The 16192-nt window shown below is 51.1% G+C and overlaps 2 protein-coding genes across 13 annotated transcripts in view; one reads left to right on the top strand and one right to left on the bottom strand.

Moving 5' to 3' along the window:
• The window catches only part of si:dkey-178k16.1 (band 4.1-like protein 1), a 26154-nt gene extending 14802 nt beyond the window's left edge, over positions 1–11352 (top strand). For 3 of the 11 annotated variants that reach the window (XM_029155092.3, XM_029155094.3, XM_029155095.3), the window contains exons 7-24: positions 58–276; positions 365–452; positions 529–681; positions 1624–1721; positions 1900–2075; positions 2213–2457; positions 2804–2842; positions 3833–3862; positions 4138–4293; positions 4553–5512; positions 6671–6721; positions 6865–7251; positions 8045–8266; positions 8341–8430; positions 8510–8599; positions 8688–8768; positions 8866–8972; positions 9092–11352. In XM_029155092.3, the coding sequence (XP_029010925.1) occupies positions 58–276; positions 365–452; positions 529–681; positions 1624–1721; positions 1900–2075; positions 2213–2457; positions 2804–2842; positions 3833–3862; positions 4138–4293; positions 4553–5512; positions 6671–6721; positions 6865–7251; positions 8045–8266; positions 8341–8430; positions 8510–8599; positions 8688–8768; positions 8866–8972; positions 9092–9110 (3211 nt within the window). In that variant the 3' untranslated portion in view covers positions 9111–11352. The remainder of the gene's footprint in view (positions 1–57; positions 277–364; positions 453–528; positions 682–1623; positions 1722–1899; positions 2076–2212; positions 2458–2803; positions 2843–3832; positions 3863–4137; positions 4294–4552; positions 5513–6670; positions 6722–6864; positions 7252–8044; positions 8267–8340; positions 8431–8509; positions 8600–8687; positions 8769–8865; positions 8973–9091) is intronic. The other 8 variants (XM_055510180.1, XM_055510181.1, XM_055510183.1 and 5 more) reach the window with 8 other exon arrangements.
• A 425-nt stretch (positions 11353–11777) lies between these two features.
• Positions 11778–16192, bottom strand: part of cntn3a.1 (contactin 3a, tandem duplicate 1) — a 48024-nt gene continuing 43609 nt past the window's right edge. For both annotated transcript variants that reach the window (XM_029155106.3, XM_029155105.3), the window contains exons 19-23: positions 15944–16059; positions 15545–15731; positions 14501–14613; positions 13758–13926; positions 11778–13071 (exon numbers count right to left, since the gene is read on the bottom strand). In XM_029155106.3, the coding sequence (XP_029010939.1) occupies positions 12980–13071; positions 13758–13926; positions 14501–14613; positions 15545–15731; positions 15944–16059 (677 nt within the window). In that variant the 3' untranslated portion in view covers positions 11778–12979. The remainder of the gene's footprint in view (positions 13072–13757; positions 13927–14500; positions 14614–15544; positions 15732–15943; positions 16060–16192) is intronic.

Here is a 16192-nt window from a genome sequence, read left to right as displayed (position 1 = left end):
CAAGGTGGAGCTGCAGGACAGCGAACAGGGCGAGTCACGGCGCCTCCGTGCTTTCAGGTACTACCTGTGCCTGCAGCTGAGGGACGACATCCTGTCCGGGCGCCTGCCCTGCTCCTTCGTCACCCACGCCCTGCTGGGCTCCTACACCGTCCAGGCCGAGCTCGGCGACTACGAGCCGGAGGAGCACGGCCCCGAATACGTCAGCGACTTCCGCTTCGCCCCCAACCAGACGCGCGAGCTCGAGGAGAGGGTGATGGAGCTCCACCACAACTACAGGTCGTAAGCCGCGACTCCGCCGAGCGCATGGAAGGTGCATGTTGTGATGGGGCGCCGGGCGAATCACGCTGTCGCACGCGCGTTGCAGGGGAATGAGTCCAGCCGAGGCCGAGGTCAACTTCCTAGAAAATGCCAAGAAGCTGTCGATGTACGGCGTGGACCTGCATCACGCCAAGGTTTGGACTAACCCCCCCCCCAGGCCCTCCTGCTTCCAGCACATGGATGCTAACGCCCTGTGCTCGTGTTGGCTAGGACTCGGAGGGAATCGACATCATGCTCGGCGTGAGCGCCAACGGTCTGCTCATCTACCGCGACCGCCTCCGGATCAACCGCTTCGCGTGGCCCAAAATCCTCAAGATCTCCTACAAGAGGAACAACTTCTACATCAAGATCCGCCCCGGAGAGGTAGCCGCGCCTCTGAGGGTAGCATGCTCAAACCCCACGGTCGCCGTGCGACGCCCCACGGCCCGGGATTATTTGATGACGCGCTAGCGCCGCGTTCCCTATTTCACGGTTCCGCAGATGCCTCTTTTGACTGGGCCCGAGCAGCGTGAGGGCTCTTTTTCACGGTTTGCGTCGCGTCTCCGCTGTAAGACTGATGGGGAAACTGGTGTCAGATATTATTCACAGCCCTCACAGATACCATTCTTCCAGATTATAGCTCGCGTTTTATCCCTTCCTCCTCTGCCTCGGCGGCGACGGCGTAAACCCGATTTGCTCTTCCATTAAAGGATCTTAGAGGCGCATTATGCTCGCTCTGACTTTCCCTCAAATTATTCTAATTTGCTGTTTGGGCCTGCAGGCCATCCGCAGTGTGCACTGTTAAACTGACACTGACGTCTTCCTTGTGAATGCGAGGCTATTCTGTGATTATACTTTGTTCGGCACATCTATCCTCTTAAGTCACTTGTCACTTCAAATTTGCCTGCAGGGCCGTCATTGTCTTTGTAAAAAGTTATTTTTTTACCGTCCCCACAGTTTTAGCGTGAAGCGGGATCTTCTCCTTATGAATGAACCGCTCCCTATTTTGCTAATAACCTATCGATCTGACAGCGTCTTGTCTCGCTCACGCCGCCGAGCATCTGACGCAGCCGGTGCGCGAGGCGCTAATTTGCAGCTTGGCTACTCGACAAAGCGCGGGGAGACGTGAGAGTATATTTCTGCGAGTAAACAGAAAAACATTGATTCCTTCATTTTTTTTTCGCCTCCTTTGCTGCGGCGTAAACACAATTCACCCTGCCGCCGCTCCTCCATCACCTTCCCTCACGCCTGCTCCCTTCACGCTCTCCTTCTTTTGTCCTTTTCACCCCCCTTCTTCTCGCCCGCCTCCTCTCACCCGGCGCTCAGTACGAACAGTTTGAGAGCACCATAGGCTTCAAGCTGCCCAACCACCGGGCATCGAAGCGGTTGTGGAAGGTCTGCATTGAGCACCACACCTTCTTCAGGTAGGACTCGATAGTCACGGATGTCTGTATTGACAGGTGCACCCACTGGGATCCAACACTTGGCACAGTAAAATGTTCACTATTATAAAATGATCATTGCTCCCTTTTAGACGTGTACATGAAAACCAACGAGTTGCTGTGTGTGTCTCACGTCTTCACACAATGACTCTTGCTGCAGGTTGGTTTCTCCCGAGCCGCCTCCCAAGGGCTTCCTGGTGATTGGCTCCAAGTTCCGCTACAGTGGGCGAACCCAAGCGCAGACCAGACAGGCCAGTGCTCTGATCGACAGGCCCGCCCCGCAGTTCAACCGCTCCGTTAGCAAGCGCTACATGCTGCCCCGCAGCATCGACGGGGGTGAGTGCTTAGACGGCGTCCGCCCCGGGTTTCGCCGCTTGCCGGCCTCTGTTAGGCGGGTTAGCGGCGCCGCTCCAGTCCCTCAGGGGTCGGAGAAGCGAAGGCGGGGGTTGAAAGCGCGCTTTGTTTGTCTGCAGCCTCGGCCCTGGGCGATAGCATGGACCAGCTTTCCCAGCGGAGCTCCAGTGAGCGCACGCAGTTCATGTCCAGAGAAGACCTGGACCAGGAGGGCAGCCTGGACCTGGACCACGACCATTACCACTATCACGACGACGACCAGGACCAGTACACGGACCAGGAGCTGGAGCAGCACGGAGGTCCGGAGCAGAAGGCCACACGGGGCGCCAGCGTCACGACGCCAACGAAGGCGCTGGAGCTCAAGGTACGAGACGAGAGGTCACGACCATGCATTTCACTTAAAAAGTACTGAGAATGAAACCACACACCCCAAAGACGTTACTAACGTTGCACATCCTCCTCTCTCACGTTCCTTTTTATTTGAGACTATAATAAGCACCCAGCCTTCTTCTCCCCGGCTTAATATCCTCAGCTTTGCTCCGTCTTTAATCCGAGCCTCCTCCACACACCGTTTCCTTAAATCGCCTCCCGAGCTCTAACTCCCTCTGTGCTGCAGATGTTGTTTTGCTTTGGACCCAGCTACATGTAGCGTTCGCTCCTCGCTAACCTCCTCTCTCTCGCTTTGACCCCCACCGCATCCTCTCCCGCAGGGCGAGGACGCAGGCTCGCCTCTGGACTCCAAACCGGAGGTATTTGGGCCTGAACCTGTAGTGTTTGCCTGTGCAGTCTTTGGCCGTCGTGGGTTATGCGCCCGTACTGTCGAGCCTGGTCTGTTCCACTGTCTGACTGTCTCTGGAGGATAGCGTTTCTTTTTCATGTCATGAGTATAATCCATGGAAACTGCATGAGTCGATCTTCAAATGAATAGACATGAAATGCTTCATATACATTTATTCAGATTCTTTCTCCTTGTTTCCTGTCTCCCACTGGGAAGTAGTCTCATGGTACTTCAGAGCAGATGTTCGTGTAGTCCTGCTCCAGTGGAACGAGCTTCACCTCGCTTTTATCAGCGCATGTTGAGGAACATGCGTTTTAACTGTGTCCCCGTGTAAAATCAGAGGGACTGATTATTGTTTGCAGGATAAACAGATGGCCCTTAAGAACTGTGCTTGATTCAGTCAGATGTTTCCCTTTTAGCAAATCTCCTGGTGCATGAGATGCAAAATCTCATTATTTGTAATTAATGAAACTGTATTTTTGACATTTGAAGACCTTTCGTTATTTATTCTGAGTCTGGATCTAATCCTTACTGGTATGGAATTACTGGCCCTGCATTAGACACTAACTGGTCTGTTCATTTGTGGTTTTAATGCCTTTTCACCACATCTTTGGACGAAGAAGTATGGGAATAATCCCCCTTTCAAGCTAAAGCTTAACATCAGTCGATACCCGGCTGCATTAATTATCAATTGGCTGACGCTGAAATGGATTGTCCCTGGCTTCTTGGCAGAACATTAAAATGGCTTAACGGCCTTAGGCGTTTAGTCCGAGGCCCGGTAGCGTCAGCTGCTTGTTTGTCTGTCCAGCCGTCCGGGCGCCTGCCTTTTTTGACTCACCTGCAGCACTCTGAACTCTTTGTCTCTGCACGCGTCTGTTCTCCACCCAACCCAATCCTCAACCGCCCGCTTTGCTCAAACCCCCCACCTCATGTCACTCGGTCCCCTCATCTGTGGGAAAAGGATCTGGCCATCCCTCGGCCCAAACAGGAGGTACTGCTTGTCCTCTCTTCTTGGCATGTGCTGTGTGTGACTCTCACCAGGTGTGCTGTGTTTTCTTAGCCGTAGCTGCACCTGCTGCTTTAATATTAGAAACGACTGAATGCCAGCTACAGCCAAAGTGGCAGAAAATGTTATTTACCTTTTTGAATGGATGCCGTAACACTGTGTCATTATGCCTACACATATGAAAACATTACGCTGTTCTGTACCATTTGGAATTACGGATATGACAAGTTTGTGTTAATGGGCTTCTCAACTGTGTGCAGCAGTTCTTGGACAAGCCGGACGATGTCCTACAAAAGCACCAGGCCAGCATCAACGAGCTGAAGCGGGCTCTGAGGCAGCCCAACAGCAAGATGGCCCAGAGGGAGAAGCGCCTCTCCTCAGCCACCCCCCCAGGAGGAACCCCGGAGCGCAAATCCGTAAGGACCCCGGCCTAATTCACTTCCTCATAGATGTTATCTATACATGTCGTCCTTGTCTGCCTCCACACGCGGTAAAAGATGCTGTCAAAACGGCAAAACGACGACTGATCTGTGAAATAAACGCGTCAGTGGCCCAGTTAGTGCCCCAGCTAATGACTCTGTAGTTGACTTGAATGTGGGGTAAGAATGATGTCAAAAGTGAAAGGGCGGCATATCTAGCTAGGCTAATGAACCTGTCTACTCTATGTCAACATAGGCCATCGGTGGTGCCAAATTGATTGACAAGCAGGATGCTTTTCACGGAGCACTGGAAACGTACTCCAAAGCGGAAAGGAGTAAGAGCGAAAACGCATTTACCGTGACTGACTGTCAAACGCCCTGGGACGCTTTAAGAACTAGACCTGGACCGTGTCAGGAACAGGAGACGGATGTGGACTCCGTGTCTGACAGCTCAGCCACTAACGGGCATCTTGAGCCTTTATTAGTGGGGAATGACATTCAAGAGAACGGGTACGGATCTCTGTCGGACAAACCCGGGGCCGCGGTGAGAAACTGTCCGTTCGGGAGGATTCGTCGAGGTGGACCCAAAATCTTTGACTCCGCGGCGCCGGTGGACAACGGAGCTGCAGATGAGAGCGACGTGACGAGGTACTGTGAGACGTGGAAAATGAAAAACCCGAGCCCGGCGCGAGATCGCGACAGAACTGGGAACTCAGCGCTGCACTCAGAAGTCACCAGAGTGGTGCCGCTGAAGCCGCAGCGATCAAAGAAGTCTTTGAATAAGGAGAACAAAGGTGCCGCGACCCCTCCGGCTCAAAGCCAGGCAGAAAGACGCGTCTGTGGCGCCGACGCGCACACGATCAAATCAGAGGACGGGATCTGCGCTGCCACCGATGTCGGATTCGCGCACCGGAGCGAGGCGGCGGCGCCGAACCGGCACCAGCAGGGCCGGAGCGAGCTGCTGGGGCAGCACAGGGGCTGCAGGGACCCCCCGGGGCCGGCTCAGAGGCCGAGGGGGGCGTCGCCGCACGAAGACCCGCCCCACAGCCGCTCCGAGGGCCGGGAGAGCTTCCCGCCGGGCGCCAGGTTCCCCGCGGCCCCCCCTCGGAGCCTGGCCCTGAAAACGCAGTGGACCAGAGACAGACAGGGCAACGTGGACAGCAGCCACATCCACTACAGGACCCCCCCCCCGGAAACGGCCAAGAGGAAGCACGCGGTAAAGCACCCGGCCCTCCCCGACCCGTCTTTTTCTCTTTTTTTTTTTTTTTTTTTTTGGTCAGTCATCGGAAAGTAAAACATTGCATGAGCTTCAGAGCGATGTCGTGCGAATCTTGTTTTCAACCATCCACCGTAGAAACACACACATACCTCAGAACTCATGTGGCTGTGAATGAGAAAGCAAAAAAAAAAAAAAGTGTCACGTTCCTTCTGCATCGCCATCATTGACCAACTCGGTTCACGTCCGTGGGCCAGAGGAGCTTGTTTTTGCTTTCCCCTCGTTCCCGCTCCGAAAAGCTTGACATCCGCTTTGGCCATTTCAGAACCCTGTGGGCCTTTAAGCAACGTTCCCATTGCTTACGTGTCCCCTCCTCCACCACCTTCGCACCCGGTCTCTCCTTCCAACATCCTCACAGAATAAAAGGTGGCTGCTGTTGCAAGGAGCCCAAGACCTTTCCACCATTTTTTGCTTTGAAACCTCCTTTTTCCACATAATTTAAATCCTCCTTATAAATGGCTGAGAAGGGCATTTGAACCAAATGTTCTGCCTTGGCACCTCTGTAGCAATAGTAGAAAATGAATAAGGCGATTAGATGTAATCACGGGCTGCAGAGCTGCCAAACCTCTTCAGGGCTCAGGCATTCATATGCCACATTTATGAATATGAATACCTTCCCCCTGAAAAGGACTTTGAGAAATCTAACCTTTCAGTGCATGGCATTACCATTGCACTTGCAGTCATTTTTAATGATGTCAACCTGTGAAATATAGCAGGCGTGCATGCTTCCGACCGGCCCGATTCGTGGAATCTCTGGGAATTCCCAAGTTTAGCATAATTCCTGAGGAGCATAGATGAGTTAGGTGTTTCCGAGTAATAACGAAGTGGAAGCAGTGACTTAAACAGGAGTAATCTTGTGAATAAAGAACACTTGGTCACAGAAACACTCCTCTGAATACGACAGTTAATGCTTTAATCAGCAGAACATAATGTCAAACAAGCTGTTTTCCTCTGCATTTTTTATCCAATTGCTGTGCAGATAGATTATTATATAGGTTATTATTTTGGTGGAGGCTCTTGTCCTATATATGCATTTGTACACGACATGCTTTATTAGCACCCATATCAGTGTTTTGCTGTTTTGTTTCTGCTCTATAGGAGACACCTCCCACACCTGCTATTCACGAGGAGCATCTGAACGAGGCCTCGGTGAGTCATCGTCGGCTCACTTATTTTTCTCAAAATAAGAGCGTTTTTAAGTCACTATCCCTCAGGAAACACAGGTTTTATTCTGACGCTACACAGTGACTGCTGTGGGTTTTACGATGCTGTTGAACGCCTTTTTCCCGCAGAGGGAACCCTGGGAGCGGCGCCTGGGCTCGGTGTCCGAGGACGACCAGGACCACGACATCCTCTACCTGAAGGAGACCCACCTGGGCATCGAGCGCAAGTGCTCCAGCATCACGGTGAGCTCCACCTCCAGCCTGGAGGCCGAGGTGGACTTCACGGTCCTCACCGACCTGCACACGGGCATGGAGGAGTTCTCCAGGGGCATGACGGAGCTGGGGGAGAGGGACCTGTCGCCCGACGGGGGCCTGTGCCTGGGCATCGACCTGCTCCACCAGCACAGCGAGCCCCCCGAGGCGCCGCCTCTGACCCGAGGGGCCGGCGGCAGCAGCCCCCCGGCCAAACAGATCCACGAGGAGGTCCGCGCGGAGGTCAAGCGGCCGGATGTGCAGGTAGAGTAGCTCTCAGGCTCATATCAGGCGTGTTTGGGAACTTGTATTCTTTTCATTTCATCAGTGGGAACGGATGAGACTATTTTTAGGCTCCTGAAATTATGCAGTTTGATCCTGTTTCAATCAAGCTGCAGCGCAGGTGTGAACTTAAAGTGAGTGTACTAGAAACCCTAAGTGTTTCACACGTGGAGCACCTGAATATTTTAAACCGCTCGCAGCTCGTGGGGATGTATGAAAGATGAAAGCGCCGGCAGTGAGACTGGATGGTAGACCCCCCCCCCCATAACTTTTCCAGCTAAGTGTGAAGACGGGCCACCGAAGCGAGCGGCCGATGAGTTTATGTAACTTCTGCTCAGAGGCTCGGCTTTGATCGTGCACCAGCGAGTGAAAGACACAAACGCAACAACGAGCGCAAACAGACAGGAGTGGTGCGAACACGGAACTGGAGCAACGTGTGTGTCTGTGAGCGTTGATAAAATCACACCTCTTCCACAGCTTTCATCGTTTCAATGAAACTGTAACTGGAAATGTGAGTTGATCCACTCACGACTGACCTGGAGAGAACAAACCGAAATTTTAATTCATAAATTAAATTAGCAATTCATTTACAGTTTGTTAAATGGACACCGACCACTGGATGGTCCAGTTACTGCTGAATCTGAATGTCACATCAATGAACTCACTGCATGTCTGGTAAAACCCTCATTGAAATGGATGGATGCCTACAGCAAATCAGTTTTACTATGAATATACATTTAGGCCTTTTTTTGCTCATCAGTGTCGTGTAATTAAGCCTGTAGTTCCCAAAAAACCAAAGAGGTCGGTGCCAGTGTCGTCGTCGGTGGACAGAGACCAGTCGCAGAGAGAGAGCGGCCGCCTCCCGCCACTCACGCCGCTGAGCAGAGAGGCCAGCGACGTGGCGCCCACGCCGGCCGTGAGGAAGACGGACGTGAGGAGGGAAACGCAGCCCAACGGCTCGGAGGTCACCACCACCATTGTGGAGTTCGCCGATCAGGTTAAAGCCAGCGATCGCGCCACTCGGTCTCGCTGACGCGAAGCCGCGTCGTCTCACGAGTGTGTCCGTTTCAGGATCAAGGCATCGGCGGCCTGGGCGAGGTTTCCTACGCGGCGAGACAGAGCGTCTCCCCCGTGAGTAGAGAAACCGGGACCTCTCCCATTGTAAGTGAGCTCTCCAGACGGGGCTCCGCTGCGCTGTGCACGGGTCTCGCCAGTGATGGCGTCTCTTCTGCCTCTCCAGGTGCACACGGGCAGCTTCATCAGAGAGGCCGCGGGGTCGCCCGTCCTGCTCAGCGAAAGCGTGACCTCCGCCACCACGCACGTCACCAAGGTACCGCCTGAAACAATGGGAGGACGGGGAGGCGCGGCTAATCTCCCCTTTATGAATACCGTTGAATGTGGGCCGGCTTTTCTTGCAGACGGTGAAAGGAGGGTATTCAGAAACCAGGATTGAGAAGCGGATTATAATCACAGGGGACGACGATGTCGACCAAGAGCAGGTGGGCGAATGAGATGGAACTAGTGTTGGCGGTTTGTGAGAACGCTTACGGTACCGACGCAGCTGTAGCGCTCACCCAGGCCCCTCCTTTCTCGCAGGCTCTGGCTATTGCAATACAGGAAGCCAAGCAGCAGCATCCAGACATGCAGGTGACCAAGGCGGTGGTCGTCAGGGAAACCGAGTCCTCCAGCGAGGGGCATCAGAGGTACGGGCGTCATTGACTTCACGGGACCACGTGTGGCCGGGTTTAGCGCGGCAGCCTCCTCGGAGGTCCGGGGACTGAAGGTTGACTCCCGCACTGTGTCTCTTCTTTGTTCTGTGCAGTCCTGATTTCCTGGCATGAGAGCGCCCCCCTCTGGACCCGAAGTGTAAGTGCTGGACCTGAAAGAAGAATCGCCACCCGCCATCCCTGCTGAGAGAGGACTCCTGTCAAATCTGTTTGTTTCCTTTACTTTAATGCACGTTCGGTGGAGCGGGGCGGGCGCTAACCGCTAAATGTCACCCCCTTGTCTGCTAACAGTGACATCTGCTTCAGCTCAGCTCAACTCCCAGCAAAGCTCCTGGACATGATGTCAAAGGGGGATTTGTCTAGAGATGTGTTTAGATGAGTAGTTCACGCTTAATAATGAAATAAGTAAAGGTCACATGATGATGTTCATACAACGCACAAAGGAATATGTGAAACAATGGCCACACAAAGGGACGTAATTAATGTTCTCCTGCAGTGAGCCGACAACCACCATGTTTAGTTTCATGGCAGTTAAATGAATGACGAGGCCCCGCCCCCTCTCGTCACGCCGACCTGTCAGAGAGGTTTGTGGTCCTGGAGATGTTTGACTGTTAGGGGCCAAAGTGATGATTGCCGTACTTCTCTGACGTTCAGTATTTCACGCTCATGTGTGGGTGGCTCGTGTGCAATGATGAGACTGGATTTGCTGCATCATGACTGTACCTTCTGGAGTTGACACACACGGAATAGCTGTTATTCAAACGGCTGCAATGTAGTTCCAGAGCATGACCCTGTTTCAGAATGTGCCCAGTTTCCCAACACACAAAGATTTGAGCTGGTTGTAAAATCACTAAGGCCGTTTTGTATTTTGTGTGTATATATATCAACAAAGTTGCACCACGGGCTACTCTCACTAACTGAAGTAATGATTGCATGATTTCTTGCATTATTGGATTGTAATTGAGCAATATAGAAGTTAATTAATAAGCAGGGACCAGGATATCCATTGAATAAAACCTAAAAAAATTAAGTCGATTTAATTAGTCTCATGTAAAAAGGAAATGAAGCTTCCTGACGTGTGTAATCCTCAGAACTTTGGCCTTCATGTCCAGCGCTTCATCCCATTTCCAGCCAGTGGTGTCAACACGTCAGTTCGTTAGGAACCTTTAGTAGAGGCGGCCGTGATGCCTTTTAACCGACGTGTGTGTCGCAGCTTTGTCTTCATCCGCTGACACTCAGTTTTTGGTCAGAGTCCTTCCAGCGAGTTAGTGTTAGAATAAGACGGTGCCGTCTCCGCTGCATCTTTTGGATCTTTAGTTGTGTGGTGTGGTACATGAATGTTAGAGGGATGCCTAGACGTGTCGTGTGCCAAGTACGGTAGCAGTCGAATTGTACAAACTCTGATTTTGTATGAAAACTTTATATGAACTAGCTACTTTGAATTACAAGTGGCAGAAAGTCAAACACACAACCTGACCTGGCAAGGTTTTCTTTCCATTACGATGTCCTCACGTTGCCTGCAAACAAAAGTCTCCTTGCAGAACTAGTTTTATGCAAATGTATTCAAATCGGTTCATGCGGCAGCAAAAACCGTTCACCTTTTAACATTGAGAAAATGTTTAAAAGATGGTGGTGTCAGGTTTGTAAAAGGTTTGTGATCTCTGGCTTTCAGACACTCAACTTTCCAGTGAATGTTCACACGTGTGATGTAAACCTCCTGTTGTTTCATATTTTGGTTCTGAACCCTTTTTAAAGTGACGGTTAACTCATGGATGTAGGCGTCAAACTGGAGGGTGTTAAAAAAAATGCAGCCATGCATACCTTGTACTGTATTTGGTGGCGTTTGGTGGATTGTGAAAAAAAAATAAAGTAGTTTAAGGCCACGCAGGCTCGGTGTACGTACACTAGGGGGCACCACTTACCTAATTGAACAGAGCTTTGCAACAACATCTTGCAGATCCAACTGAAATTCCTCTCACCATCTTTCACCAAGGGGCAAAATTATCCAAATCATCCTTGGAACAAGCTGCGAGGTCGACCCTGCCTCCCCCTGTCCTGCAAAGGTCTGCTCAGTGCGAACCAGACTGTGATTAATGGCAGACGCCGGGCTGCGGAGGAGACGCCAGGTGCTCGAGTCCCGCCGGGCGACCTCTGACTGCTCCTTGAACCCATAGCCCCGTCCTCTCTGTACAGAGCCCTCCCTCCTGCTCCGTCTCCTCCTCCTCAGCAGCTTCGTCTCCGCTGCCTCCATTGCTTGATGCTGTGTCTTTGCTGTACATTGTACTTGCAATCCTTTGAAATTAATAAAGAGGAGAGAAATAAAAAAAAAAAAGAAAAACATGAGATGAGAAGGGAATCCCTCCGTTTGAAGCGTGTCTTATTGCAGCGGCTGTGGATTTGTCCTCTGGGCCCAGTAAAGCTCCTGTAGTTATTAATCATGAATGCTATGGGATGAAATGTCTTTTTGCTTTTTACATTTTACAATTTTCTTGAAAACAATCAACACATTAAAGATGCTGCTAAAACACTTTTCATGGTGTTGCTAAATGGAAGGAAATGTTTCAAGTAGGTAGTGTTTTAAACAGCTTTTCAGGGAAAATGGAGACTTTACCTGCTTCTTCACTCTTATCCTGATGCAATAAAAGAAATGATGCACGGCTGCTTAATTCAAGCGTGACCTTGATGTCAGGAGAGGAACACGTAAAAGCATATTCTAGCCATTAGAAACGCGCCGTGTGAAATAAGTGCTTGCCCTGTGCTGACATCAATCGAGGAAGGAAGAAAAATGGCATCATGTTTATTAAAAGCGGGTTTGTCCATTCTCACATCCTAAGCAACGCAGGTACGTACACTGATCAGTGTCATGCCAAACAGCAGCAGACAGGAAAATGCCATCCCCTACTTAGTGGTAAAGCTATGATAGAAAAATCACTGCCACGCTGGAGTACAATGCTGAACAGGACGGACGAGGGAGAAAGGCATGTTTGAGCCCAAGAAGCCTACAGGTGTGACCTAACAGAAGCCGGTACTTGAAATTAGGCCGTGAGTGAGCCACAACTAGGAAATGCCTTGAATGACGTCAACATGGAGAATAATAAGACTTAAGGCTCGTTTGGGACCTGAGGAGTTCATACATACAGCGTACGACAATGTGGTTCGCACTCGTCCGCGTGCCTTCGTTACACACTTATGCATCAGGGATGAGGGAGGGACATCAGTTAATCAACACACATCTGCCGTTAGCGGTGGAAGCGAACCGAGGGGGTAGAAACACTGCATGTTCTCACGACGATACAACAGGTGGGACTGAGCCGCGTCGGCTCGATACCTTTGGCTCCAGTCAGTGTCACTGCAACGCTGAGGTTTCAATGTAACAGAAGAAGCATAATTTAAATCCAGGCAAAGTCACAAAGGTCCAGAAAGTTCATGGGTTGTAATAAAGCAGTGGGGGTTACAGTTTCTCCCAGTTTTTCTTTTGTTTTTTATTTTTGCAGTTTTTTATTTTTATTTTTTGGGAGGACGTTCCCCAAAGTCCGCTCAGGAGGAAACGACTCCATCCTCAGTTAAGATAAAATCCCATCATCCAGGAAGGTGCCGACACCGGCACTATACATATCCACTGAACGGGCCCCGTGGAGAAAACATACACATCCTACATCCTATTGTGCATTACACAACACTGGGCCTCCGAGGTCAAAACCACACAGGAACATCCATGGGTTTGAAGGAGGCAGAGGAAATAAACATCTTCAGATAGACTGCAGCAGAGTCACAGCGTCCTTTCAGTTCCAGAAAAGCAATTTCTGAAAGAGCCAGTTCCTTTCAGACAGGTGAAGGGAAAGCCTCCACACGGAGAAGGGGAATTTCAGTGGTGTTGGGTGAGGAGCAGGTGGAAATGCTTCAGTCAGCCTCTCGCTGTCCTAAACCCGCCCTTTCTCCTCTCAATAAGCAGCTGGAGTGGCTGCTCCTCGCACATTTTTCTGTCATAATACAGTCCTGGCTGTGAGGAGAAGGGCCACGAGCTTGACCAGGGGAGACGCCGAGGACCGAGGGGCTGCTCCCGTGGCCACGGAGCCTGAAATACACAAACACACAACATCCAGAAGCTCTCATTCAATAAACGACTGGCGTGATTTAAATGTAGATAAAAAATGTGTTATCGACTGCGACATGTAGCACAGAGCTGTAAAATTAAAAAGGTGCAACTGCAAGTACAGAGCCACACCCATAGGTGGCACTGGTGCACCGCGTTCTAACTGACTTTGAAGCAGCCACAGCAACAGACAGTTTGATTAAAAGGGAGAAATCCACTTTCCAATTACTGGCAATATTCCCTGCATGTCTGAGTCCATTTTGTTTTTTTGATGATACATACTCGTCAGGCTGTGGATGGAAACTGGATTCTCCAGCAAAGATAACTGTAAAAGAAAGAATCTGCTCATTTAAATATTTAAGGGGGGAAAAAAAATAAAAGGGTATTTTTGATTATTTTTTTTTTTCTACTCCACAGCCTCAGACGTCCACAAAGACACGCGCTAATGAAACACAGCCTACATTACAGGTTGTGTTCGGACTCCTGTCTGTAACATCAGCCCCTTTAATAATTGTCTTGAATTTAATTAGAGACGAAGCAGCAGCAGTAGGAATTCATGCAGCGGCGCGTGGCTATATGCAGAGAGACAGAAGCACAAGCTCAGCCAAACTCATGCTCCACAAACAGAGACGTCCCCCTTCATGTTTCGTGTGTCAGGCCTGTCCCACCTGCTATCTTGGGGATGGTAATCTGGCGGCTGCTGCTGCCGTCGCCTCCCTCGCTGAAGGGTTTAATCTGAATGACGTAGTCCTGGTTGACTGGCAGTGACAACTCCAAGGAGGTGCTGTTGGTCTCCACCACGCTGGGACGACTGTGTTTGTCCTGGCTGTACATCACCTGCAGGGGAAGCAGAGTGGAGAATGATGGCAGCGTGAGATGCACCGGACTGGAAGCGTCCTTCGAGGGCTCCTGCTGATTAAAGAAATAAAAATGGGAGGAAGAAATAAAAACGAGGATCCATGCAGGTAATTTATGTGCACATGGTCACCAGGAGATGAGGTTAAAGTTCTTATGCATCAATCCTGAGGTTCCAGCTGCAGCTTGGACGCAGTGAGGGCCCCTTTCATACAGTATGTTCCTTTCAGCGCGGCGAGAATAAAGCAGGTGACCTCGAGTCGCAGTCTCACATCCGAAATGTCACAGGCTGCAAATGAATGCGTGTTTACGACAGCATGAATGGTTAAAATGAATATGCATCTAGACCTTTCTCTGAATCTACATCCGCGCGTATAAACAGAAGGCACCTGGCAGGAAAACCTCTAACAGTGGGCTCACACTGAATGGAGCAAATGGACTGTGTGACGTGTGTCAGGGTCTGTTATGGCTGAAGCTCTCCAGTCATTCACTCGTCAACGCCGCGGCCCCTTCAACTGTGAGAACTCTCCACTGGAGAAGCGTAAAGCGTTCTTACCTTGTATCCTGTCACTTCAGACTCGTTCTCCAGAGCGTGTACTTGGTCCCACCTCAGGATGACCTTGGAGTTGGAAGTATTCCACATTATTTTGCCCGGGGCCTGACTAGGCGCTGGAGGACGACGGCGCCATACGGAGAGAGAGAGAGAGAGAGAGAGAGAGAGAGAGAGACAAAACAAGTTTTTAGGCAGCTCCATCGTCTGGTTGCTCTACAACAATGTGCAATGGGGGCCAAGCTGATGGAGACGCGATACTGTCAGCTGCAGAGGGAGGCGACGGCCATAAAAGGAGGAGACGGCCAACAGGTGAAGCGAGAGCGAAGGAGGGAGGAGACGTGGCTGGGTTTTCGGGGGAATCCTGCCCCTGCTGGATCTCATCCCCCGCTCGGCAGCTCAGCCGGCGCGGCGCATCGCCGAGCGTGACGGTAAATTGAACTGACATTTACATAAAAAATTGACCATGACTATCCAGGAAGAGAAGCGCTGCAGGACGCCTCCAGAAGCATGCCGTTCATCTGGTGCAACGCCAAAGATGCAGAGCACGGCGCCAGCGAAAGGGAGGTGACAAGGAGCTCAACAATTTATGAGCGGAGACATAGCGACCGCTCAGAACTCAGAGGTCTGAATGTGAAGAGCCTGTTCCCAGACTGCAGCAAACCTGACACCAGGGCAACAGTTTAGCTGAAAGATTAGCTTTTAGCACAACTATGACCTGAACCTTCCAGTTACAGGACAGCTCTCTGACCTGGAGTGACTGACACACACACACACACACACACACACACACACACACACACACACACACACACACACACACACACACACACACACACACACACACACACACACACACACACACACACACACACACACACACACACACACACACACACACACACACAGAGGGAAACTGCCTGGATCCAGATGTGCAAAGCTGGAACTGCTTCTTTCTCCAGATGAACCATGCAGCAATTGAGGTAAAAAGGTCAGACAATACAAAAACACACACGCACATTTATTTCACACAATACACTGAGTCCTTACGTGGCTTCTTGGTTGTGACATTGACTATGCTGCTCTGTGGACCCACTCCAGCGCTGTTATAGGCCCGGAGGGACACGTAATAGGTACTGCTGCCCTCCAGATCTCTAATGAGCACAGAAGTCTTATTCCCCACCGTCCTGATTACACTGGCTGCGTCCTGCTTTTCCTTCTCCCTCCAGTAGCGCAGCTGAAAGCAGAGAGGACACAAGGGTTTCACGTCCAGTCCACCTACCTCTGTAACTACTGTATAGCGGCGGCGGCGCACTCGCACATTTACTTTAGAAACAAATAATCATACAGACACTTATACAAAAACAACATCAAATCTGATGTCGTGCCACTAGCTGCTGGCAACGTTTACTACGCCGTCCTGTTTGTGTGGGCATGTGTTGGTCTGACCTCATAGCCAAGGATGCGTCTGTAGTTGTTACTCCAGGCCAGCGGCTTCCAGGTGACCTCTACCTCGGACGCCGACACGCTCCGCGCCCTCAGCCTGCCCGGAGCTCTGCTGGGCTCTGGAAGGCACAGGGATGTCAGGGGGGGGAAGACTCAGCCCCACGCCCACGTCTGTAGCACTCGCTGCATGTACCGCGGCCCTATCCCTGTTCGCCAGCACTTCCCATAGAAAGCGGCGGAAAAATGGCTTTG

Source organism: Betta splendens, chromosome 7, assembly GCF_900634795.4.
Source record: "Betta splendens chromosome 7, fBetSpl5.4, whole genome shotgun sequence".
In the NCBI taxonomy this organism is placed as follows: domain Eukaryota; kingdom Metazoa; phylum Chordata; class Actinopteri; order Anabantiformes; family Osphronemidae; genus Betta; species Betta splendens.
This window is presented reverse-complemented; position numbering and strand designations above follow the sequence as displayed.